This window comes from Pelecanus crispus, chromosome 8 (genome assembly GCF_030463565.1).
Source record: "Pelecanus crispus isolate bPelCri1 chromosome 8, bPelCri1.pri, whole genome shotgun sequence".
NCBI lineage: Eukaryota > Metazoa > Chordata > Aves > Pelecaniformes > Pelecanidae > Pelecanus > Pelecanus crispus.
Window position 1 is genome coordinate 22511950 of NC_134650.1, and position 25032 is coordinate 22536981.

Here is a 25032-nt window from a genome sequence, read left to right on the forward strand (position 1 = left end):
TGTGTGGTGCTTTCTCAACACAATCTTTAAAATCCAGTGGCTCATTTACAACCTTTCAACCTTTCCGTGGAACAACAAGAGGTGGGACAACCTACAGGTGACAGACAAGCTTTTGAATACAGATATTTAAAAGAAATGCAAGAATTTTACAAGAATGAGATACCTGTCAGCTTTCCAGATTATCACACCTCACAACATCTTCATTACCTCCCCATATGTTATACACATGTGCAATTCTATGGTAGATCATTAGTAACCATAAAAATCAGGGGGACTATGTGATATGTAGATAACAATTGAGAGATCATAAAAAAAGGAGTGTGAAAGAAAAAGTCAATTACAACTTTACCTCTGGAGACCAACTCTTCACATCATTAAGAAAAAAACAGACAGTCAAGGATAATGTTCCCACAGAGGAAAGAAGTTTTTCAAAAGGAGAAACTTATAGAATCATAGAATCATAGAATCGTTTAGGTTGGAAAAGACCTTTAAGATCATCCAGTCCAACCATTAACCTACACAGCCAAATCTTCTGTGCAAGCCACACGGCATTTTGCCAGTTTCCTTTCTATTGTTGAAATTTGGCTTTTAGTGAAAAAAGCATATATCTAATGCAATACAAATATGTAGCATGGATCTATGCTTGTGACCACAAAGGAAAAATCCTGGGGAAAGATGGTATGGTCATTGCATTAATGGTGCTGCATCTCAGCATGTTGTCCCCAGTGTAGTGGAAGGCTAAGCACAACACAACAGCAAATTTTAAGTGCAGTTTTCTAATCAGAAATGCTTTTAAAAGATACCTGGCCAGTCCCTGCTGTGGTTGCAACCAGATTTCCTTTAAAATTATAAAAGATGGAGCTTCCCAAGGAGGAAACTCCCCCATAAAATCTGCAAAACATAATTATCAACAGAGAGCTGTGCTGACAGTTCTGGGCATGAGCAGCTGGAATGGAAATATAGCACAGATCTCAAAATAACCGCCTGGTCCTTGGCTCTCTGGGTCCCTGCTTGTTTGGACAGGATCTTGGTGGGCTGTCCAGAGTGCTGACACTGCCTGGGTGGTGTGCTGCCCCAGCAGGGAGAGACTCTCCGACATAGAATCATAGAATCGTTTAGGTTGGAAAAGACCTTTAAGATTATCCAGTCCAACCATTAACCTAACATTACCAAGTCCACCACTAAACCAATTAGGGGTAGAGTAGTAATTTCATGTTTCCTGGCTTGGTGGCTGGATTATTTTTAATGAAAGTAAAAACTAGGAATCACTAAGATTGGAAAGGATCTCTAAGATCATCACTCCAACCATCAACCCAACACCACCATGCCCACTAAACCATGCCCTCCACCAGAAAGAGCTGAACCAATGGCCAGGCACCTGGCTTTTAGATGTACACTTGTATACATGCTTTGATCTTTATTTTTGTGTGCCCATTTTCTACTACATTTGTGACAGCTGAATAAGAGGGAATGCTAAAATGCACTTCCATCATATCAAATCAAATGAAACATTTTGGGAAACCTGTTCTTGCTTTCTGGAGACTCAAGGAAAAATGTGATGGTAGGGCGCAGATGTATTTTCTGCAATTTTCTTATGACTTAAGCTTATGAGACTCACGTCTTTTTCTTGTATTTCCTATAGCCTCTTTTGGTTTTCTCACTTATCCTCAAAAAAAACCCCAAAACCCCAAACCCAAGAAAAACCCCAAAACAAACCAACAAAAACCCCCTGCTAAATCAAAGGCCGTAACAAGCACATCTTACAAGTATCAATAAACCCATGTATTGAAAGACCTGAGAATGCTTAAAATCCAGCTGCAATTTTAAGTAGCATGTTCTTCAAGTTACCATTGCAATAGTTATCAACCTCTTCCTCTCTAAGATAGACTCCAGAAATATAAATCATATTTTTTGAAAGATCTAGGGAAAGATCAGTGGTTTTGGGAGAAAGCCGGGAAAGATTATGGAGAGGTTCATATTGAGTGAACTCAACAGGTAAGTGCAGGTCAACCAGGGGATCAGGACCAGCCAGCAGGGGTTCATGAAAGGCAGGTCCTGCTTGACCAACCTGATCTCCTTCTATGACCTGGTGACCCAACTGGTAGATGATGGAAAGGCTGTGGATATCATTTACCTGGACTTTAGCAAAGCTTTTGACACCGTCTTCCATAATACTCTCCTTGGGAAGCTGGCAGCTCATGGCTTGGACAGGCGTAGTCTTCTCTGGGTAAAAAACTGGTTGGGTGGCCGAGCCCAGAGGGCTGTGGTAAATGGAGTTAAGTCCAGTTGGCAGCCGGTCACGAGTGGTGTTCCCCAGGGCTCTGTTTTGGGGCCAGCCTTGTTTAATATCTTTATTGATGATCTGGATGAGGGGATTGAGTGCACCCTCAGTAAGTTTGCAGATGACACCAAGTTGGGTGGGAGTGTCGATCTGCTCGAGGGTAGGATGGCCCTGCAGAGGGACCTGGACAGACTGGATCGATGGGCCGTGGCCAACTGTATGAGGTTTAACAAGGCCAAGTGTCGGGTCCTGCACTTCGGTCACAAGAACACCATGCAATGCTATAGACTTGGGGAAGAGTGGCTGAAAAGCTGCCTGGCCGAAAAGGACCTGGGGGTGTTGGTCAACAGCTGGCTGAACATGATCTAGCAGTGTGCCCAGGTGGCCAAGAAGGCCAACAGCATCCTGGCTTGTATCAGGAATAGTGTGGCCAGCAGGAGCAGGGAGGTGATTGTGCCCCTGTACTCAGCACTGGTGAGGCCACACCTGTGTCCAGTTTTGGGCCCCTCAATACAAGAAAGACATTGAGGTGCTGGAGCGTGTCCAGAGAAGGGCAACAAAGTTGGTGAAGGGTCTAGAGCACAGGCCTTATGAGGAGTGGCTGAGGGAACTGGGATTGTTCCATCTGGAGAAGAGGAGGCTGAGGGGAGACCTTATCGCTCTCTACAACTGCCTGAAAGGAGGTTGTAGTGAGGTGGGTGTTGGTCTCTTCTCCCATGTAGTTAGCGATAGGATGAGAGGAAATGGGCTCAAGCTGCACCAGGGGAGGTTTAGATTGGATATTAGGAAAAATTTCTTCACGGAAAGGGTGGTCAAGCATTGGAACAGGCTGCCCAGAGATGTGGTGGAGTCACCATCCCTGGGGGTGTTCAAAAAACATGTAGACGTGGCACTTCGGGACATGGTTTAGTCTAGTCTACCCGTGATTGGTTTAGTGTGGACTTGGTAGTGTAGGTTAATGGTTGGACTGGATGATCTTAAATGTCTTTTACAACCTAAACGATTCTATGATTCTATAAATCAGAGAGAAGTAGCGATTAAAGAAGACTTCAGGAGGCAATAAATCATTTATGCAAAATGTCTCATAAAAACAAAACAAATAAGGGGAAAGAAGCCATATGGGGGGAGTGGGGGGAGAGGTACTTACACTCTTCTTCCATAACAACTATTTTAGTTTCTGAGGCTGGTAAGACTTGTGGTGCTTTCGTTGTTCCTGGGGAAATTAAGGTAAGAAAGTGGTGAACAAAGTATCTATTTTGAGCAGGGAAGAGTGGGCTTAGCTGCTGCAGGGAAGAGGACAAGAGCAGGTGGTGCTGGGTGGCGCAGGCTGGGGTGGCTGGCTGTCAACGTGTTAGTACTGGTTAGAGTACGCTCAGATGGGTAACTGGGTAACAGAGGCAGATAAATGAGTGCCCCTGCAGGGGACAGCACAGGGCACGCCAGTCCCCTTGCTGTAAAGGGCCTCACACCATTAGGATCTCTGTCATGATACAAAAGGCAGAAATGGCATGGGATTCACTTGGCAGGTAATGAGTGAAACTGTGGGAGGTTTTCTTAGCCCTGACGGCCATGAGAGTGTGAAGATGGGATCGCAGAACATGACAGTGAGAAAAATGTGGAGTTTAAGAAAAGGTGAGATCATCTGAAGAGCCTCCATCCAACAAGTATGTGCAGTTCTGCAGCACAAAGTAATGCTCATACAGAGATGGAGGAACATGAAACAGATGAAGACTGTGGCCCAAGGCAATACAGGAGCTGAGCACATGTTGCGATTTCCTCTTTATAAACCAGGATACTGGGGAGGTCCAATGTCCACAGTCACCAGCTCTACTCAAACGCGCTGGCAGCAACAGCCCCTTCTGGATCAAAGCCCCTCACCACCCTCTAGATGCACAAAGGAGAAAGCACCAGGGGCCTATGCTGTGCGTGCAGCACACTGTCAGAGATAGGGGGTGAGACCACCATGAAAAGGTAAAAGCAGAAAGAATTTTTTATAAAAGTTTGATTTTTCCTGCAGTGTTTAGCAAAGTGTGTGTGTGTTTGGGGGGGGGTGTCAGTTAAGGAGGTGTCTAGAAATTTTCTGAGGAAAAAAAGAATCTGAAACAGTCACATCTCAGCTGTGCCCTCATGCCCATGTGATACCAATATTAGACTACTCAATAAAGAGAACTGGGAAATGGGACATTTTTCTAAGAAAGCATCTAATTTACCTCAAAGTAATAAAAATCTGAAAATGGCACCAAAGCACAATATGTTTTGGCTAAGCCCAGAAGCATTTCCTCAGAAACTGACACCCTCCCAAAGCCTTTCAATGTGAAAGCATTTATTTCTGAGCTGGGCATTTTGTGGAAATACCAGAATTGCAGAGGAGAGATGAGGTGATGGGTTTGGCTGATGGGCATTTTCTAAGTGACAAGGGGTTGCTGCACTGCAGCCACTCTCTTTCTAAAGAAAATTTCTCTTCAGTGTGGTGTTTTTGGTGATTTGAAACAGATCTGCATGGCTGAAGAGGTGCTCTTTTGAAACTGGTATAAAGTGAAAAGTGGTAGTGGAATAGAGTAAAGAGTACTTTGCAACAGCAATGCTGCCTCCTCAGGCTGAGAAATTTTTACCAGCAGAGACAGAATCTCAGACCTTCACATCCATGGGCCTGAGGGTCTCAGGTGTGACCTCCTTCTCTGCCAGCCAGGGCTCAAGTGGGCTCAGGAGCCTCCATCTCTGGCCTCTGCACACCTGGAGGGGAATGGTGCGTTGGGCTGAGGACACCTCTCTCCACAATGCTCATCTCAAGCCTTAATAGCTCAGGCTGCCTCTTGCAATGCCACCTCTCTACAGGGGCACCCAGACATGTCCCCAGATCTCATGTCTCTGTATCACAAGATGTGGTGTTAGCTCACGACTTTTTCCCAGTCCTGGATTCACCTGCCAGTATCACAGCAACATTACAGGACCTCCAACAATACTGCTAAGTGTCAGGTCAGAAAGTGTGCTTCCAGCAGATGGTCCCAGAGCACCAGTCCCAGCCAGCCTGCCCGGGACAGGCAGATGCACCAGGTTCCCAGGGACAGGGCAGCAGTAAAGAAGCAGGATATAAAGCAGCATAACATACAGAAACAACAATAGCTGGAGTGAGCTTCTGGGAAACAGCGGAAGGCTCCGAGGGGGAGGCCGGCTCACACATCTGCTCTGATTAATTGTTATAAACTGCTAGAAATTCACAGAGCACTTAGCCACAATAGGATGTGCTAAGAAGCCTGGAGAGGAATGCAGGGAAGGACAGAAGACAGCACACACATGGATTCAGAGACAAGCAGATGCTCTGAGGAGTTTTCTACTGAAAGATATCACAGAAGAAGGGAGCTTGCAGAAGTGAAGAAAGCTGTCAAGGTCCCAAGAAGGCCGAGCAGTAAGGAAAGAGGGAGACTCCAGGACAGCAAATGCCTGGGCACAGATGAAGGCTGCTTGGCGCTGGGTAGCTCCAGGGAGAAGTGAAAAAAGAGTGCAAAGGGGGTGACAGAGCTGCAAAAGCCTACAGTGATTACCATCATCTTGTTTACCTTTGCAAGGGACTACAACTAGCATTCAACTGCTGTCCTGCCAGGTGATGTGCAAATAACAGCATCAAGGTGTGCATGCAACTGAGAATAGCAAGCCAAAGGCAGATTTGCAAGGCAGCTTAGAAAACAGATTAATCAAGGCACTGTCACAGCAGGGCACAGCAGGCAATCTACTGATCTGCAGCACCTTGCAGCCTGCAGCTCCCACTAGGAAAAGGTACAGACCAGATCTTTGTGTCTCTTTGGTTGCTTTTCAGGTAGCAACACATTTCTGAGCAACTCAGGTGTGTCCTCATATCCCCTGTGACCTGAGTGAGAGCAACCACCTGTCCTTGCCAGACAGCATGCCTTTCTGCAGAGGAAGTTAAACCCTGAAAAATGCTGCCATTACCTGTGCATGCAGGAAGGGACAGTTCGAAGTTGTAGTGGGCTGACGTGCGTTTTCCTGGTGCCATAAGCAGTGTGCAGGATCAGAGCCTTGCAGCAGGTGCTGCTCAATCACACTCTTCCTCTTGCGAAAGGGGATTGCTAGTGACTGAGAAGGGTGAGTGGAGGAGGCAGACAGGGCTGCCCATGCATGTTGCACATGGGGAGGGAGGTTGCATATGCAGCTCCCAGTCAAAATGGGAACAGTTTACATTGTGATGGGACAGCCAGTTCATGAGTCAGAAAAAAAGGAGTGGCACTGCCTCAGTTAGATTATTCTGGACACGTTTCCTATTGTGATTGGAAAGAAACACAGCAGAGCAGTAGAGCTAACTTCATAGGCATGAAGCATGAAGGCATGGAGGTCTGAGCATTGATGGCTTTTCTCCAGAGTTTGCAAGCACTGGGTTTTTATAGGCAGAGTAACTGAGGGAGAGGCTATTTGATATTGCAGCTTCACATAATAAAAGATTCAGGACTGTAAATATTGCTGAGGCAGAGGTTAATAGAGATGCCAGAAAGCAGCAGGAGAAGGTTACCTTCCTTCATATTTGACTAACGCTAGTAAGAGCACAACAGAGAAACTGGATCACACCAAAGGGCTGCAGAGCACAGAGCCCAGGCTCCCATAGTGGCCCATTGTGAATGGCAGGAGGAAGAGCTTAGGAAACAGAGCTTGTACAAAGTCATCCCTCCCCTAGTTGCACCCTTCCAGCTTCTGGCAACCACTGTAGGGACTTTCTGAGCTGGAGGGTGCATCCAAACCATCATGTTGAGCAACATAATTATTATGACCAAGATAATAATAAAACCACCTAACCTCAGACTCCATCCGCTGAGCTCTAAGAGATGGAGCACACATTCTAGGATGAAAACCAGAAGCAACTTCACTCATCACAAAGCTATGCTATGGTTTAATTACTTGTCTTCTGGTGAATTTTGCTTCTCAGAAATTCTTTAAAAAATGAAAACATTAAACCTACTAGCTTGCTTTCCTCCTTACTCCTTTTTAAAAAAATACATAGACTGTAAGTTTATTTAAAATGTAAGTTAATCACATTGCCAGTGACAGATAACAAAGATAAATATTTATGCTAAGCTGCATTTTTCTTATCTCCCAAGATTTTTTTACTCGATATCCTGAAAGCATGAAACAAAATACAAGACAGATCATGTACAGAACCTCCTGCTTTCTGCTTGAATGGCAGACAGCTCAAGACATTTGCTGGCTTCTTCACTTACCACTTTTCACATTCAGGCTGCCTTTTGCGGTGTCTTTCCCTAAAACGTTCTCCGCTTCGCAGCTGTACTCCCCAGCATCTTCCAGCTTCACCTTGTTGAACTGCAGTCTGGAAATCTTTCTGTTGAAAAGTACAGCAGACATTTCTTACTTGATTGCTAACCATCCTCATGAATTGACAACCATTCCTGGCCCTGGTATGCTGCCTGGTATGTCACCCCTTCTTGAGAGGATGGGCTGACTGACCTCACAAGCTGAATAAGCACTCAAGCCTTGTCAGGATTCGGATGAGACCATTCCCAGGAATCACAACCACCATGAGTTCCTAAAAGAACATTTCCCTCTGAACCCACTGCTCTTAGCATGTTGCCATGGTTTGGTCTGACACCTGCTCTCATTTGCACAGAAAGTCTTGGGAGGGGTTGAGCCCAAGAGTCCCAACATCCCAGCACACAGACTTTCTGCAGTGGAGAAAATCCACTTTACTGATGGACAGTCGGATCTGCCTGTGAGACAGACATGTGGAGATTGGATGCATGTTCTGTACCTTCCTCAGCAAGGAGGCTGAGCAGTCCGATGCTTCACCAGCTGCATTCAGCAGTGCCACACACTCAAACGCAAACACCCATGAGGTCAGGGGGGACTCATCCCTTTCCAGCCTGCAAATCAAAACCCTGTGGTTTGACCTAGACAGCTAGCTTGTAGCATTATCCAGGCCAACTAATAGGGCAAGCACTTTGTCCCCCCATATACACACACCCCAATGTACTACAAACATGTGGGGCTGAACTGCACACAATCATCTTATCAGCCAGAAGTGCCTAGAAAGAGCAGAAGATGACAATTGCCTGTGTCACCTAACAACCTGTGCTGCGTGCTTCATGGGAGAGGGAGCAGCTCTGCAGCAGTGGTACGGGAAAGATGGGCATCGCCTTTCCCACCAGCTATGACCAATGTCTCATTCTCTGGGATGTCTCTCTCACTAATAGGCAAAACCTTTCGTTGCCTAGTTTAACAGAGATCTATAGGAGCCTTCGACACACACTGTATACCACTCATGAGACCACAGTGGGACTTCCACATTAGGCCCTCTGTTTTACTACTTTTCCTTCCATTTTAGCCTTCTTATCAAAAACCACCCTGTGTACTCTTCTCGTGAGAACATCTTTCTGCTTTCTACCCCAAGCTTTTATCTCAGGTCTGTGTCATACAGTCGCTTTACTTAGAGACTTGGAAATACTGCCAGCTTTAGAAAGAGGTCCCAGTGGCCTATGTTGCTGAAGGCAAATAAAATTCCTTTTATGTGGAAAATAATCATTAGCTTTGGACATATTTGCAGTGTTACATGTGTCATCTGAGAAGGACTTTTCTTCGGGCTGTGCAAATCATTGTCCATAGGAAGTCCTTCACAGAAGCACACTGGCATCTTTTTAATACACTAACATGCTGTTCTACTGGGAGGCACAGCGCAATGACACAGCATGAACATCTCACTAGTTATATTAGTAAATTAAAAGCACTTGAAGACAACTTGGTACAGCTCCCAGGATACAGGCTCTGCCCTGTTTTACAGGATGCGGTTAAGTGTTCAGTTGCACGAGTTTAGGCCCCATGTGGAGCAATTTTTAAATGAATGTTGACAGTATGCAAAGATCTCTTGAATCCCCCTAATCCTAGGTCTCCCCTAATCCACTGTGTAAAGCCAGTTATTTGGGCCCACATGTTCCAGCATGGATGCCTAAACAAGCAGGCTGATTCAGAGTGGCACAAAGCTGCCTTGACTCCCAGTGCTGTACACTTCTCCAGATTTTCTCAAGTCTCTTAGAGCAACCTGTGACAGTCCTGGGCATTGTGGTCCTCGCTGCTGTGATGCCTTAGGAGTCAAGCAGCAACCAAGAGACAGCAAAGCACTTAAGGGCCTCCAGGGCCTGTTACTGCCCCATGACAGTTGGGTTCTGCATCTTGCTGGGGAGGTACAATGGGTGCCTGATGAAGGGCGTTGGCTCTGTTGGGCTGTAGTGCCCAGTCCAGGACTGCGTTCCCCACTCCCTCCACTGAGGCAGGTGTAGGAACACTCAGCAAAGGGGTGAGGTGGGCTCCTGGTATTACTGCATGGAACTCCAACAAGACTGCCCCCAGCACAGCCATTACTTTCTCTCAGCTGTCTCAACCCTCATTGACGGAATACACCATTTGTTTTTTAAAATCACCCCTATGACAGTCTTGTAGCTATTGTTGCAACGCAGAGTGAAAAGGCAGACAGCACATGTTGAAAGCAGCTTGGAAGAGGGAGGCCCTAACTCAAAGTCCTGTAGAAAACACCACCCTTGCACACCAGCATGCTGAGGCTATCTGTCAGTGCAGAGCTGAAAACATTAATGAACACTCTGCCTTCAGCTGCCGGAGGACAGATATTCTAATGATAATTGGCTGCACTGCAATCTCATATGCACTGCACATTTCATCGTGTATAGTAACTGGAAAAATACACTACAGCATTAGAATATCACCTATTCACATGATCTTTTACAGATAAAGGGTTTTAAGTCCCAAAGATACAAATTAGTAAGTTATTAGTGACACAAAAGGCTAATGAAAGGCGGTACACTTGACAGATTCATCTCCAAGAACAAGATAAGAGACACTTGGTCTTTTACCTGGAACTGGAGAGGAATGTGAGCAGAATAAAAAGCAGTGTTGGCATTTATAACATATCAGCATCAAGGTGAAACCAAAGAAAGAGGATTATTTTGTTTTAATGCACAAGACTGTTGTCCTGTCAAAAGAGCTTATTTTTTATTTTCCATCACAGTTTGTTGAAATTCTCCTGGATTGTAAGATCCCCTTGAAAAATCAAGAGGTTTTCTTCCTTTTCATATCCTAAACCAATGGCATAGCTACTCTTTGTCTCCACACTGTGCCGTATAATGTCAGGTAACAGACTTGGGGGAGAGAGGGTACAGACGAGGATCAGTTTTAATGTGGAACATAGCCACAGTACAGCTAATTTCTCTATTCCAGGAAGCACTGAAACAGCCACAGAGATACCTTGTTTCACAGCATTAGTCATGCACCTTTTAATTCACATAGATAATGCCTGTGCACTGGAAGAACTGAACTGAAGGATGTAAAAGAGACTAGAACTTGCTTGATCTGCCTGTGGCAAAGACAAAGATGACCAATCTGTCTCTGTTCTAATTTACTATCTCCAAGTGTTACTGAAATATCTCAAAACTGCCTAGGAAATTGATTTTTCAAGTTTGTGTTCTTCCTCCTGCTGCCCCTGAGTGCAGGTACTTTGTTCACTTGAGGACTGAGGTGTGTTTTTACAGAAACACCAAGTAGCAGCTTACAAGGAATTATGTTGTGCACAGGAGTTTTGTATCCAGACCCCTGCTGCCCTTCTGGGCAGCATGTCTCTTGGGGATGCCAGCCCCTGGGAAAGCCCTACCGTGTTTGTTCACAAGGGTGCCTGCCTGCCAGATGATGCCATTCTTCTGGAGGAAGGCACTGCCCTGGGCTGTTTGTTCAGTGAAAGGGCCAGGGTCGTCACTGACAGATCCCGTCATTTCACTGCAGTGCAACTCTGTTGACATTTCTTTACTCCAGGGTAAAATCTGCCTCATTGTCTTTTCTGACCCTCAGCACATATGACTTAGCCACGCACTAATTATCTCCTGTAGTGCCAGTGGAGGAATAAGCCATGGGGAATATGTTGTCTGTAAGCTCTGGGGGACAGGATTCACATGGAGACCTTCAGCCTGGCCAGAAGAAGATCCCCCAAAATACCTTTCTGGCCAAGAAAAAAGAGTCCCACAGAGGGCAGTTTGGAGCAGTAAGTAAATCACCCGCTGCCATGCCAATCTCCAGGCTACAATGGGAAACAGGGAGATCAGCCCTTGGCCGGGACCTACACAAAGATCCTGGCAAATTCTGGCCAGGAAGAGTGGCCTCATCCTCTGTAATTTAGACATCTCAGAGTTAGACATCTAAATGCAAGCTTGGGCCCTGAAGCCTCCAGTATAGTCAGAGGAAAAGAAACAGGCACTTCATCTCAGCCAAGGAAGAAATTTTCATGTCAAAGAGTCATGTTCCCACCAGCAATTTGGTCAAGCTTGAATCATGTTCCTCCTCTTCCCTACAGCCAAGTGGAAATGGGACCATCTTCCCAGGTTATCTCCTCACAAAACCATGCATCTCAGAGCATGTGAGCAGGAGAGCAGCTGCCACAAGTTGCCTCTGAGACACTTATGTTTCACTGAGGACTCAGTGTTCCCTATGTGACTTCAGCCGCTTCTGCATTGTTCAGGACAAAAATAGCTCTAGGATTACTACTGTTGTAGTACTTTATTAGTCTTCTAAAAATAGGGTAGCTAACACATAAGTAATAAAGAAGTCAAGGAATTAGCTGATGAAGAAAATTTGAGGACTACACCATATGCGGCCCCTAAATTATCAATGAAGAACACTGCACATCTGAGATCCTAGGAAAAGGAAATTCCCAAATAGGACCCTGGCAAAGGACGCACTGAATACACTGTTGTGGTTACCTATTAACTCCACTCCTCTCTGTTTGCACAGAGAGCCAGTGGCAGGAAGCACGCTGATATGGCAGAGAACAGAAAGGCCAGCAGTTGCTGTAACGTGTATTGCTGACAATCCTGCCAAAGATTTAATTGGTGCCTATGTGCTGTCCTGGCACTCTGCACGGTGGTGCATTTGCCCTGAGAGAACAGGTTAATGATTGGCAATAAGATTCAGAATATCCAGCTTAGAGTCCAAGAAGTGTCCAGCAACTGTCAAACATCAGGCAGCCCCACTGGCTGGAGCTGGGGCTCTCAGTGCCCTGGCCTCAGGGAACATATTCATCTTCCCTAGCACACAGTGGGATAAAAATCAGGTAGAAGAGATCATTGCAATGCAAAGCAGAGGGGGGATGGCTGTGGCAAAAGCACCTCTGTCCGGCAGGGCAGAAATGGCAGCTAGGAGCATCCTCTCCCCTGCACAGTCAGATGGAAACCACCCCAATCTCTTCCCTGCCCTTCAGTTACAGAGCAGCACAACAGAGCTGGGCAAGTTGGCTGTGCCTTGTAGTGCTTGAGAAAAACAAGTGGCTCTATGCTGCCTGTGTATTCTAGGGCATGATCTGGCTAGCTCAGGATTAGCTACAGAAACAGCAAATGGGAAAGGCAGGGGAAATGCCCTCAAGCAAAACAATCACATAAGAGGGGTAAGGACAGGAAGGTTTGGACTTTTCAGCTCAGCCATCATCCCTTCTGCAGCGGGCGAAGTCCTCCTCCCCTCACACCATCTATGCCCCGCTCAGTGTTTGACCTGCTGGGACTGTGGGAGAAGCAGGCGTGGGAGATAGCTGATGTACTTGTGGGTGCCCAGGACAGGACCAGCCATCCCCTGACCCCCTCTGTCTGCTCTCTCCTACCCCTGTCCCCCAACATTAAAGTGCTGTTCTAACCTGAAAAGCAGATATGCCCCTTCTCTGCTCAGCAGTGCTGTTGTCTCTCTGTGCCCAGGCTTGGGACAGGCTGATTTTAAAAGGAAGACTTGACCAGTCCTCAGTCTGCAGAGCTGACACTGACAGTGGTCTCAGAATGAGAGCTGGAGTCCCTTCTGGGTCATGCAGCGTCAACAAAAGGGGAAAAGATCAATAAGTACGCTCCAAAGAGCAGGGTCACTTGTGCAAGCCTCCTCCATCCTCAAATTCAGCCTGGGGCTGCATCGCTGAATTGCCACAGATGTTCCCGCAATGGGAAGAGGTGTAGGGCAACAGAGGCAGTGTAATACAATCACACACCAGTCCCTGGCGTGGGCTTTGTGGCTGCTCTGTTGAGAAGCAAATCCCTGTGTGCTGCTGCTCTTTGTGCCAGGCAAGTCTGTGGCAGCTGCCAGGGCATGAAATCAATGAATATGTAAAAGCTGAGTTTTGGGTTAAGGCTGATGCACAGACCTGATGTTAGTCCAGGGTCCCTTGTATTGCTTGTCCTGGAATTCAAGGCAATTCATCCATCCCACAAATGTTTCCTCCAACCCCAATGCCAAGATTTGAATTTCTTTGAGAAAATGTAGATCTTGGAGCAGTACTCTGAGGCCAGCTCAGAACAAGTTCTTTCCCTGCTTACTGTGATATCTCACAGTAGCATGCTAGCAGCCTCCCAAGAGCCAGGGACCTCCCAGCACCAAATGTGGAACAGATACCTCTCTGTCCCAAGGAGCATATGACATCAATACAGAGACAAGATACCCCTGGTAGGTGTGCAGCCAGGACAGTGTGCAGAGGCCTCACTATCTCAGCAACCAAATCACAAGCTCGTTCTGTAGCGGGGAGGGGAAGAGAGTGTTAGTGCTGCTGAGGAGAAGGAACAGAGGTCCTAGTTTGGAAGCTTATCACATATTAGATGGAGCAAATCAGAGGCAGGACCAAAACTTCAGAGATCATATTGCCAGAAGCGGGGGAGGAAGGCCTGAAAGGGCCTCTGAAGTAAATCCAATTAGTTTTAAAGAATCAGAGAAAGAGGAGAGGAAGGTGCCATACTAAAAGCAGCTGTCTTGTGGGGAGCACTGTGCAGAGCACAGGAATGGAGATGAGCAGAGCCAGGCTGCAGATAACTCAGATCAGGAAAAAGCATTTGTGGAAACAGAGGTCATGGGAAAGGGATGGCACCTTCAGATGGACAGAGAATACCCCTCCAAAACCTCTGTGAAACATATCACCATGGTGGTACACAGGGTTGTACAAGAGATTCAGTTACAGTTTTGGGGCTCCTTTCTGAGTTTGGAGCCTTTGGGATGCATGTCATTCTTTTCTTCCTAAGTAATTTTTCTGCAACTGGTATGTATTACAGATCCTCACCAGTGCCTGATCCATGAAGTATAAGGGGGACCTGGCAAATTCATGCCTGTAGATATATAATGTTCTGTCCCAGATGAACTCCCCGCAGCCTCAGCCCTCACCCCAGCCCACTTCCCCCAAGGCAAAGCATTTTAACTTAAACTGGGTGAATGGGATTTGAGCTCATGTCTCAATGAGTGCTTCAACATAATCTGTGACATTGGGCAACCACAGTGGGCTAAGGTCTGTAGGGAGAGATTATTTTTTTAAAAGCAGCCAACATCACTGGAAAAAACACACAAAATTTCAGGCACATGAAGCTCCTTCCACCTCTAAGCTTGCACACACCATCAGTTGAAGCAGCCCAGCATCTGACCGTAAGTTGTTAGCCACTATAACTCAGTCAAGTTTGATTAAATGCCCATTTCCCTGAATCTCTTAAGAGACCCAACTTGCAAAGTTTGTGGATTGTTCTAGGTCAAGACCCAACTGCTTCTCCTTTCAGTTCTCAAATTCCCTGGTTCAGTCCCAGGTGCATTGGCCAAGATGATGTCCATCGTGTCCTTTAAAACAACAGACAAACAAAGGAGATGCTCTCCTTCAAACCCCCCTCCAATAAAGTGCCTTCAGCAGCTAAAACCAAGTCCCAAATATTGGAGACTTCTAATGACATCGTGAGAGTTAGCAAGGCAGAAGCTCCCCTGGTGATTATAACAACACCGGTGTTTGAGAAGAGTCTTAGCTTCAAGGCATCTGGAATTGCTCTTGCAAGATCCATTGTCAAATGAGCTTTTTCCTTTGTTTAAAAATGTCAGCCTGAAGACCCCTGCCAGAGTGGTGGTATAGCCTGCTTGGGTTCACTCTGGCTCCCACAAGGCTTTAACAGTTCTTTTTGCCACTCCTTGTCTCCAGGCTTAATTAGGAAATCATTTATCTTTATTGGCACTCTCTTTCCCCTGCTGCTTTGGCTTTTTTTTTTTTTTTTTCGCCTTCATTCCAGAGCAGTGAGCTGTACAGGGAAGACCACAGCCCCATTCATTGCGGGTGGGGAATAATCTACAGCAGGGAGCTCTACAAGGAAGACCCCAGCAATGAATCTGCCCCAGCTAGCATTGCCTGAGGGACCACTGTACAGAAACAGGAGAGGAGGGTATCCCTTGGCTCTACTTACAGGCTAACAATAGGGATTCCTGGTGATACTGAAAGTAGGACACTACTCCCAAAGGATGTCGTATGGTCAGCCTGTCCCAAACTGAACTGCCAACTCTCTCCAATCTAATGATACGCCTACTTCATCACCCCCACAATTTCCCTTGGTAAAAGCATACAAAGAGAAGAGGCTGTAAGGACAGCCACAGCCAGGCGACTACTAGGCTCCTGGAACCACTCTGACTCCAGCTGAAGTGGGGTACGTTCTCTACACTTCCACAAACAGAAACTCCCTTGGCTTTCTCCACATGGCATTTGACCATTTGCCAGGACAGTCAGAGAGTCAAAACCTAACCTTAACTTTTTGGGAGCCAGCTGCCTCAATCAGATCTCAGATGCACCCAGCAGAAAATGGTATTACTTTGGCAGCTCAGAGGGAGAGCCACTCACTACACTGTACTTCCACTACCGCATGCAGTTCTTTCTGGGTATTTTTCCTAGGTTCCCCATCAACTGTGTTTTAGTTAAATTGAGCCGGTGATAAAATTCCAGCCAAAAATTTCTTCCATCTTAAAGAGAAGTTTCCTCTTCGTGCAAGCCAGGCTTGCCCCAGCCTGTTACTAATTACAGATGGAACATGCAGTTCAGAAAGGAGGAATCAGAATTGTTCCCCTCCCTCCGCAAAAACTCATTAAAAAAAAAAAAAGACTCCTTTGCCTGATTGCACCAGAAGTTTTGCCGGTAAGTTTAAAAAACAAGAGGGAATATGATTGATGGAAAAGCTGAAGAGCTGACATGCAGTTAGCTGCTCCTCTCCTCCTTCCAACATATACTTCCCTTTTTCAAAGAGATCTCCTACTCCAGGAAGGCCAGTGGGATCAGATGAAAACTTGATCACAAAAAAAAAGGGCTTCAGTCACTTTCTAGTTAGAGATCTCAAGGCTCTTTAAACACACAGGGAGGAAAGCCAGGCACGAGTGGTAGAGGAATGAGTCACAGAGGGCAACCATGTTCTTCTTGTCTCCCATCCTAATCCTCTGCATGTTGTCTAAGGACTGCAGAGTTGCAGACACAGAGTCCGTTGCAGAGCTGTGCCCAGCTGTGCCGGGGACTTACAAGGCCAAGGGAAACACTATGGACAACACCTCCACATCCTGGCAGGGCTAATTTTGCCTGTCTCCAGCAGACAACTTTATTAGGTCTTTGGATCAAAGTTTTAAAGAAATGATCCTGTGCACCTGGCCAGGTGCTGCATAGTCTGTGAAGCTTTTTGCCTTGTGTACTTCCTCTATGAAAGTCCCTCCCCAGTGGTCTATTTCTAGCCCTCTGGAAACCCCACTCTACTCTGAACTGAAGGGAAGAGCAGAGGATTATTTGGAGACCAGTGTTATCTCTAAGTTGAGCCAGATGTATAAACCCCATTATTCTTGAATTAATCATCATAAAGTAAGACTTACTTTCTGAGCTTTACAGTTTAGGATGCTTATCTTTCCCTGGAGTCCCCTCCTAACATGCTGAAAGTAATGATGTACACTCATATCCCAATGTCCAGTCTTGGGTCCCTATACTAAACTCATCCCCTCTAGCTACTTAATAGAGATACGCAAAGTCATGAGGGCTTCCTCCATCCTGAGCCTGCATGCACAGAGCTATTTTTAATGTTTATTGCATGCAGCCAAGACCAGAAGGAGGCAGGTCCAATGCCAGTGAGCTCTCTACCCTTGAGGAGTTTTCAAGCACTGAGACCTAGCAAACCCAGTGGAGAGGAGAGCCTGAAAGCTGAGGATGCCAGACCAGATGTGCACAGACCCATCCATATCTGCTTGGAGAAGTGTTCTTGCACTGCTGACTACTCAACAAGGGGCAAATGGTCAACAAGGGGTTATCATCTCAAAGCTGTCCCAGCTTGACAGCTGCTTGAGTCTAGTCTCAGTAGCCAGGCCCCAGCCCCAGACAGGCAACCTCTCCACTTAATGGCATGTTTTAATGGCAGCAGGGAGCAGAAGCAGGGATGGGAAGTGATTCTGGGGGCAGATCAGTAGGGGACGCTTTGGGCTCACACCTTTGCTGCTAAGAGAGCCTCAGACACTGGAGGAGGCAGGTGCTCAGCTTTCTTTAAAATGTTTGTCCTTGGGCTTATTTTGCCAGCAGGAAGCACTTCTAGCATGCACATGTCTTTGGCCTGTCACTGGCAGGCTGTGAGCCAAAGTGTTGCCATGGAAACTGGTAAATGCAAACTTATGACTTGACAGCAGCATCCTGAGGAAAGAGGATCAACCTTCTTCCATAGTCTCTGACCCAGGGAGTGTGTGTCCCCCCTGCACCGCTGTGGGTGGGATGCCATCCTGTCACAGCTTCGTGCTGGACATGGGTTGCCAGGAGGCAAGGAAGGACTATGATCTCTGGGAGCACAGCAGGAAAATGCTGCAAGAGGCAGTTCTCGCCATCACCAGGATCCCTCCCCAGAGAGTTTTGCTGGGTGTTTGGTCTCGGGCTGATTGCTCTCTGGCTCTGAGGGAAATATCTCCCCAACATCCCTGTGAGACCCCAGTGCCAGCAAACTCAGGGTCCCACAAGCTGCCTGCCCACAGGGATGCAGTGTCCACATGGGGTGGACTGGCAGGCTTCCCATGCCTGGCTTCAGCAGGTGGTGCAGACATTCCTCCAGGGCATCCCAGCACACATTGGTGAACAACTGAGGGCATGAGGCTGACAAGGGCCACAGAAATACTGAGGGCAACAGAGCAAGGAGGCAGGCACAGTTTTGCCCTGCCTCTGCTGCCTACAAGCCCAGACAGCCCTTCCTGAGCAGACGGCATCGACTAGATACGAGCCAGTTATCCTGGATCCGCTGCTGTTTCTAACCCAAGCCTTCCACTGACCACCTCCCTGCCTCATCCAAAACCAGACACAAATCCTACAGTTACTACAAAAGAGGTCAACCATTTTGGGTGTGACTTTGAAATCAAAACCAAGATAAATTAAATTAGAGCAATTGACAATAACCCATTCAAGCACTAACTGATTTTTCTAACTGATTTTTTAGTGGCTTCTAATTTTAAAAATTAATACTCTATCAAGTCCATAATGAAAAGAGGTAGCTACTTTTCACACACTCAGACATAACATATGCTAGCAAAGAATTAGTTTCAAGTTTTCCAAGGGGTCAGGCAATTGCAAGCTGACTTTGTTGCTGGCTAGGTTAGGATATATGAATGTAAGCATAGTCATGATTATGGAATAATTTTAAGGTACATCATAAGTAAATATTTGGCCTTGAAAAATATCAACATGGATCCATTTAAATCAATTTCCAGTGAGAAGCCCCTAGCTCAGTCACTGGGGCCTATTTCTCCCGGTGTTTTTGCACTGCCTGAACGAGGCAGTCCCTAGGATAACATTCACTGAGAGCAGCTGCCTGAGAGCTTCACTGTGCAAGGAGTTTGGGGCAGCCACGATGGAGCATGCCATGGGTGCAGCAACACAAGGTCTTGTGCAAGACAAGGCCTTGATGGGTGACTATGAGCTGTAATCAGACAGTATCGTGATGTGCTCTTGAATCCTTGCAGTTGCCATAGGTGCTTTTAAGTCCACCTAAATTCAGGAGAGAACAGAGCGATTCCTCTCACATTTATGCAGGCCCACTGTTGGCTGGTGGGGTGTCTGCTGAGTTTGGGTAGCTTCTGCATTCAAACCCCTAATTACAAAGCAGGATTCACACCAGGTAACCTGAGCTGCCTACAACCAGTCTACATCTAGTAGGAAGAGAGTCACCTCCCCAGGTCACTGGACACCCATCTCAGATATCCAATGACAGTTACCCAAGGAGAGCCCCATCTACAAACCCAGGATCTATCTTGGGCGCACCTTGCCCCACTCCCTCTGCTACTCTTTGAGGAAACTGGGAATCTTGATCGCTCCCCAGGCATGGTAAATGTGCTGTGCATGGTCCTGTGACTCCAAGGAAGCATCTCGGTATCGCTCAGCGGTGACTTGGAGAGCACAGCACCACTTCTAGCCAGATGGTCCCCCAGACCCAGACACTTAGTGTTAGTGAGCAAAGGCAGAGCAGCCCCGTAGCATACTTACTTCCCATTCCCATATTTGATCCGGATGTCTTTGCTCTTCTTCAGCTCTTTGCCATCTTTAAACCATTTGTAGGACGGTTGAGGGTTTCCAGCAGTTGCCTCACATTTCAGTGAAATCTTTTCACCGACATGAACATTTGGGCTTTTCAGTTTCTTCAGCTTGGGAGGGACAGCTACAAAAAGAGAAAGCAGACAATGTGAAACCTGCCTCTTTCAGAGTGCACAAGTGATGTGAGCCCACCAAGCCCCCTTCCTCTAGGAAAAGCGCTTGCTGCCTTTGCTGCCGTGTGATGGCTGGAAAGGGGCTGCACGCCAGCTCTGCTCCCCAGGTTTTACCAGCACACAGGAAGGGAAGGAGCATGGAGTCAAACATCCACGTGGGAGCCCCTGGGTTTGGCTCGCTCTTTTCTCTGCTCCATGTGGCCAGACTTGACTGCTCCATGGCTGCCCTTACTTATGCAGGCAGGACCCGCGTGTCTCCTGCTAGCACACAGGTTTGCTCTGCTCTCCAGGCTCTCCCACTGGGCCAGAGCCAGGGATGCAGGAGCTCAGGCTCTTCAGAGACTACTTTTTCCTGCATCCTGTCATTGCTGACGATGATTACCAACACCTACATGATCTCTGCCACTGCCAACGGGCATGCTGCCAATCCCACCATCCCACCAGCCACAGCTGGAGCATTTTGCTGCAAAAGGCGCAGAGGCAGGTCCCAGGGAGCAGTCCCCTATCCTCCAGCAGTGTTGTCGTGGTTTAGCCCCAGCCAGCAACTAAGCACCATGCAGCCGCTCACTCACTCCCCCTACCCCGATGGGATGGGGGAGAGAATCGGAGGAGTAAGAGTGAGAAACACTCCTGGGTTGAGATAAGAACAGTTTAATAATTGAAATAAAGTAAAATAGTAATTATAACAATAACAATATAATAATAATAGTAATAATAATACAAAAAGCAAGTGATGCACAATGCAATTGCTCACCACCTGCCAACCAATACCCAGACAGTTCCCGAGCAGCGATCGCTGCTCCCCGGCCAACCCCTCCCAGTTTCTATACTGAGCATGACATCATATGGTATGGAATAGCCCTTTGGTCAGTTTGGATCAACTATTGTGGCTGTGCCCCCTCCCAGTTTCTTGTGTACCTGGCAGAGCATGGGAAGCTGAAAAAGTCCTTGACTAGCATAAGCAGTACTCAGCAACAACTAAAAACATCAGCGTGTTATCAACATTCTTCTCCTGCTAAATCCAAAACACAGCACTATGCCAGCTACTAGGAAGAAAATTAACTCTATCCCAGCCAAAACCAGGACAAGTGTGTGTCACAGATGCTCCATGCCTGCTGCTAAGATGGATAGTCATTTAGCATGACAGCATCAGCAGCAGAGCAACAGCCACTGAGAGGGGCTGCAATGAAAACCTGCATGTGTAAAGGATGAGAAGGGGAGGGACAGGTATTCTTCAGGTTGCAGTTAGAAAAGTGAAAGAATAAAGCTATTTAAAATGGTCTTAGGACCTGCAATGTCAGGCTGTCCAGCAGCCTTTCCAGTCTGAAGCCTGGCTCTGCATGTGAGCTTTCTTGGGTGCTTCAGAGAGGTGATTTTACCATGCACCTGGAACATCAGGCAGAGCGGGAGACACTTATCAATCTCTGCCAGGCTTTATATTAAACCTGACAAGAAAGGATTAGCAGGCTTGCAATTTTTCTTTCAACTGACAGCTCTGCACTCTTCTACCTCCCTTTATCATTCTCAGCATTAACCTTAGAAAAGAAAATAGCAAGTTGCCAGTTTTGCCTTAAGAATATTGGTAACAATGGTTTCCACTATCTAAGATGTGTTACAGATAAATTATTTCCTCTAATATGCACGAACCATCTTTTAATTGCCTAGTGCATTCTGATCTTGCGATATGGAAAAGCAATCAAAGGAGGAGGAACTGGATAGGTTTCATTAGAGCAATTCATATTTTATAGACCTTTGTATGTCTCCACTGGTTATTCATGCCAAGCTAAGTTATCGTAGGTTGGTTTTATTTAATGACTGTTTTCACTGAAAGTGATCTTATACAAAATAAAAAGTACAGCAATCATCAGGCGTATGCTTCCATGGTAGGAAGCTCTGAGGACTCTCATATTCCTTTGTTTTATGTGTGAAGGCATGAGAAGATAAATTGTCCTTAATTGAAAAGATACAAACATGGACAGAAATGAAACAGTTCAGGGTAACATGAAATGGCTAGGCAAAGCTCACAGTGACTGAAAGGCAAACCCAGAGGTGTCTGCGACCATGAGAGGAGAGGTGCCTGGCAGCACATGGGTGGGTAACGCACCAGGTCTGGTCCCAAGCATGCCAGACCTTCTGCTGACTCTGAGCTGCACAGACCAAGGCACAGAAGCAAACTTAAGATCCAGGAATGCAAAGGAAGCCTGTTTAGCACATCAAGGAAAAAAGAATAAACGCCACCAAATATTCTTCCTGACTGTTATTTTTGCACACCCAAACCTGCTGCAGGCTCCCTAGAAACCTGTGCCACACAGGCAACAGGATGGGGACGGCTGCATATGTGCTAATGGGACAGGGACAGCACAAAAAATGTTTTGGACAGCTGCAGGCAATTGCTTCAGGCTGCACAATGACGTCTTGCACTGCTTCCCAGGTCACTGTACTTTGGCACAGACAGAGAGACTTCTGAAAAAAAAAATGTTCTCAGCTTTCCCCACATTTCAGGAGTTCTGTGAAAACCAAGGTGTCCCGGGTTTTGTGAAGCCAATATCCCTGATCCTTGCCTGGAAATGGGTCATCCAGGAAGGCAATGAATGGAGTAGAGAGCTTGTCTCTTCTCAGAATACTGTGCACAGAGAGCCGGAAGGTAAACAGGACCTTGCTTTTATAGGGGTCATTTTGGGGAACAGAGAAATAGACTGCCAAATATTTATTCTGTCTGAATGTGCAAGTCGGTTGGCTCCTGTTGTACACTGAGGTCACCCTGTACCATGCCAACAGTATACATATGCCTTAAATACTGGGAAGGTCCTGACCTTGGCATTGGTGTGTCTGCTTCATGTTATTTCCAGGCTCGCAGTCTGCAGAACTATGAAGTAGGCAGCATGGCCTGGGAAAAGGATGTGTCAGCCCTGCCCCTCTCCTCAGAAAATGCTGGCAAGAGCACAGCAAAGCCCAGAAACCTGGAGATCTTGAAGAAGAGGGCCAAGGACAAGCAAGAAACCTTCCAAGATTTCTATTCCCTGGTTCCTCCCCACCGACATGAATCACATCGCACCCAAATCTATACCCGTCTTGCATCTTCTGCTCTCAGCCACCAGTGATAAATTACATGACATTCCTAAAGAGGTAGGTCCAAAGTGACATATACCAAGCACAGCAGAGATGGAGCTGACACTCACACAGGACAGGAGCTCTGCCTGCATCACACCCCTCTAGCAGAGTCCTGCCCAGAAAATGGGAGAACATGTTTCCTCCCCAGACTGCATGTCTTTGGCTGTCTTACTGGCAGGAGGGGAAGGGACTGTGCATTCAGCTTGCAAGCCACATTTCATGGACTGTAATCCCCCAGTTGAATCAGACAGGCCAGTGAAAGGGGAATCCAACCCAGAAATATTTTGGACTGTGTCTGTGAAAAGCGCTGTGCACAAAGAAACAGACTGTGCTCCCTGACGCCCAGCAAATCTGTGCGCCTTACTGCTACGCTGCAAGTGTAGCTTGTGCTTGGACAGCAGTACGGGAAGAGCAGGCAGAGCCCCAAGCCTGGGACGTAGCATCAAGGGCCATGCACAGGCTGCTCTGGTCAAAAGGGAAGCCCAGCCTTGGTCTCATGGAAGGGCTGCTCTGGGCTGGAAAGTCTCTCTTCATAATTCCTGCATCTTTTAGAAAAACACAGAAATCCTCATTTAGAACCATTAATTGCTGATGAGTCTGCTTAATGCCAGCCAAAGACCTTCCACTGGCTTTTATTCATATTGTTTAAACTGCAGCCCTTATTCCTAGCCTGAATTTCTCTAACTTTGGCTTCCAGCTGAGAGATCTCTCTGCCTTTCTCTGGTAAATTTGAATCCCATCTAGCAACCAGAAACCTATTCCCTTTTTAGGTACTTGTAAACTATGAATGAATCACCTTCTCCAGCAGTAAACTAAAGTAGCTCAAGAGACCGAAGCAGCACACAGAGTGCTAATACTGAGGCATGTCAACGACAAAGTTTTACCTTTTGGTTCATTTTCAGCTTCAGCACTGACCCATCTCTGTCCTGTCCAAATCACAGAGCTGCAGCTCAGAAAATTGTGAGCTTGGTTCAAACAGATGTGAGGATTTTAAAAGTGCCCCCTTTCTTTAGTACTCTGAACATTTTGGGTCATTTTAATCTCCTCCCTGTTTGGTACTTCTTCAAACATGTTGGGAAAACAAAGTCACTAGCTTCATATATATCAAGATAACATACTATCCCTGGCAAACTGTCTCAGATGTATACCAAGCAAGGTCCAGGTGCAATTTCCCCATGTTTCCACCAGCTCCTGGCTTCTCAGCCTCCTCTGTGCAGGTTACTGCTGCTCAGATGTGTCCAGTACAGATTTTGTCAGAGCCAAAACACTGAGCAAGGGCCACCCAAGTCACCCCATCATCCTGGTGCAGGCTGAGCTGAAGCTTCCGTTTCAGCTCTTCATTATCTGAATCTCATGACTCTGGTCTGCCAGTTCGTGGTCTCCTCCACAGCTAGTTTAGCTATATGCACCCCTCAGCCACCACTGCCACTGAGTTCACGAAAATGGGGAGGAGGTTTTTGGCTGTGCTTGTCAGACTGAGGCTACAGGTAGCTTCAGGCAATCATTTAGGATCCATATCTCTGGTCACCTTGCAATCCTGTCAAGGCTTCCTCTGCCCAAATTCAAGTCTCCCCTCCATGAGGCGTGAAGAACTACCAGCCTCACAAAGCCTGATGTGTTGGAGAGAAGATGCAGCTGCACTCCAGGCAATTTTTCTAACAGACAACCACATCAAGGGTATGCTGTGCTGCAGAAAGGAAGGTGTAATCAGGGTAAAGCCAAGACCAACAATAAATACAGATTTTCTACAGGTTTTTGGTTACTCCAAGGTCAGATGAAACCTAAGCAACCATTAGATCCCAGACTACACTAGTTGTGTAAGCCATAAGAATTAACCCTAAAACATGCTGGGGCTGGGATCAACAAATGCACATAATTTCCTAACCTGTTTCAAGAATCATGTTTCACTAAGAGGCCTTTGCAGGAGAGGTTTGCCCTCTGACAGCAGTCCTGGTGTCTACTGCCAAGTTATCACCTTCTCATGGATAGGAGAGGGTTACAAAAGTCTAAAAAACTAAGGTCTAAATTACACCATATGAGCTGCTTGAACATCCACCATAAAAGGACTTATATGTACACGCTGCTTTAATTAATTCACTTCTGATTACATT

At 46.6% G+C, this 25032-nt stretch overlaps 1 protein-coding gene across 1 annotated transcript in view; it reads right to left on the reverse strand.

Annotated features, from left to right (window-relative positions):
- Nucleotides 1-25032, reverse strand: part of NRG2 (neuregulin 2) — a 181483-nt gene that overhangs the window by 46394 nt on the left and 110057 nt on the right. The window contains exons 2-4 of the mRNA XM_075715376.1: nucleotides 19590-19761; nucleotides 7507-7625; nucleotides 3429-3494 (exon numbers count right to left, since the gene is read on the reverse strand). Coding sequence (XP_075571491.1) covers nucleotides 3429-3494; nucleotides 7507-7625; nucleotides 19590-19761 — 357 coding nt within the window. The remainder of the gene's footprint in view (nucleotides 1-3428; nucleotides 3495-7506; nucleotides 7626-19589; nucleotides 19762-25032) is intronic.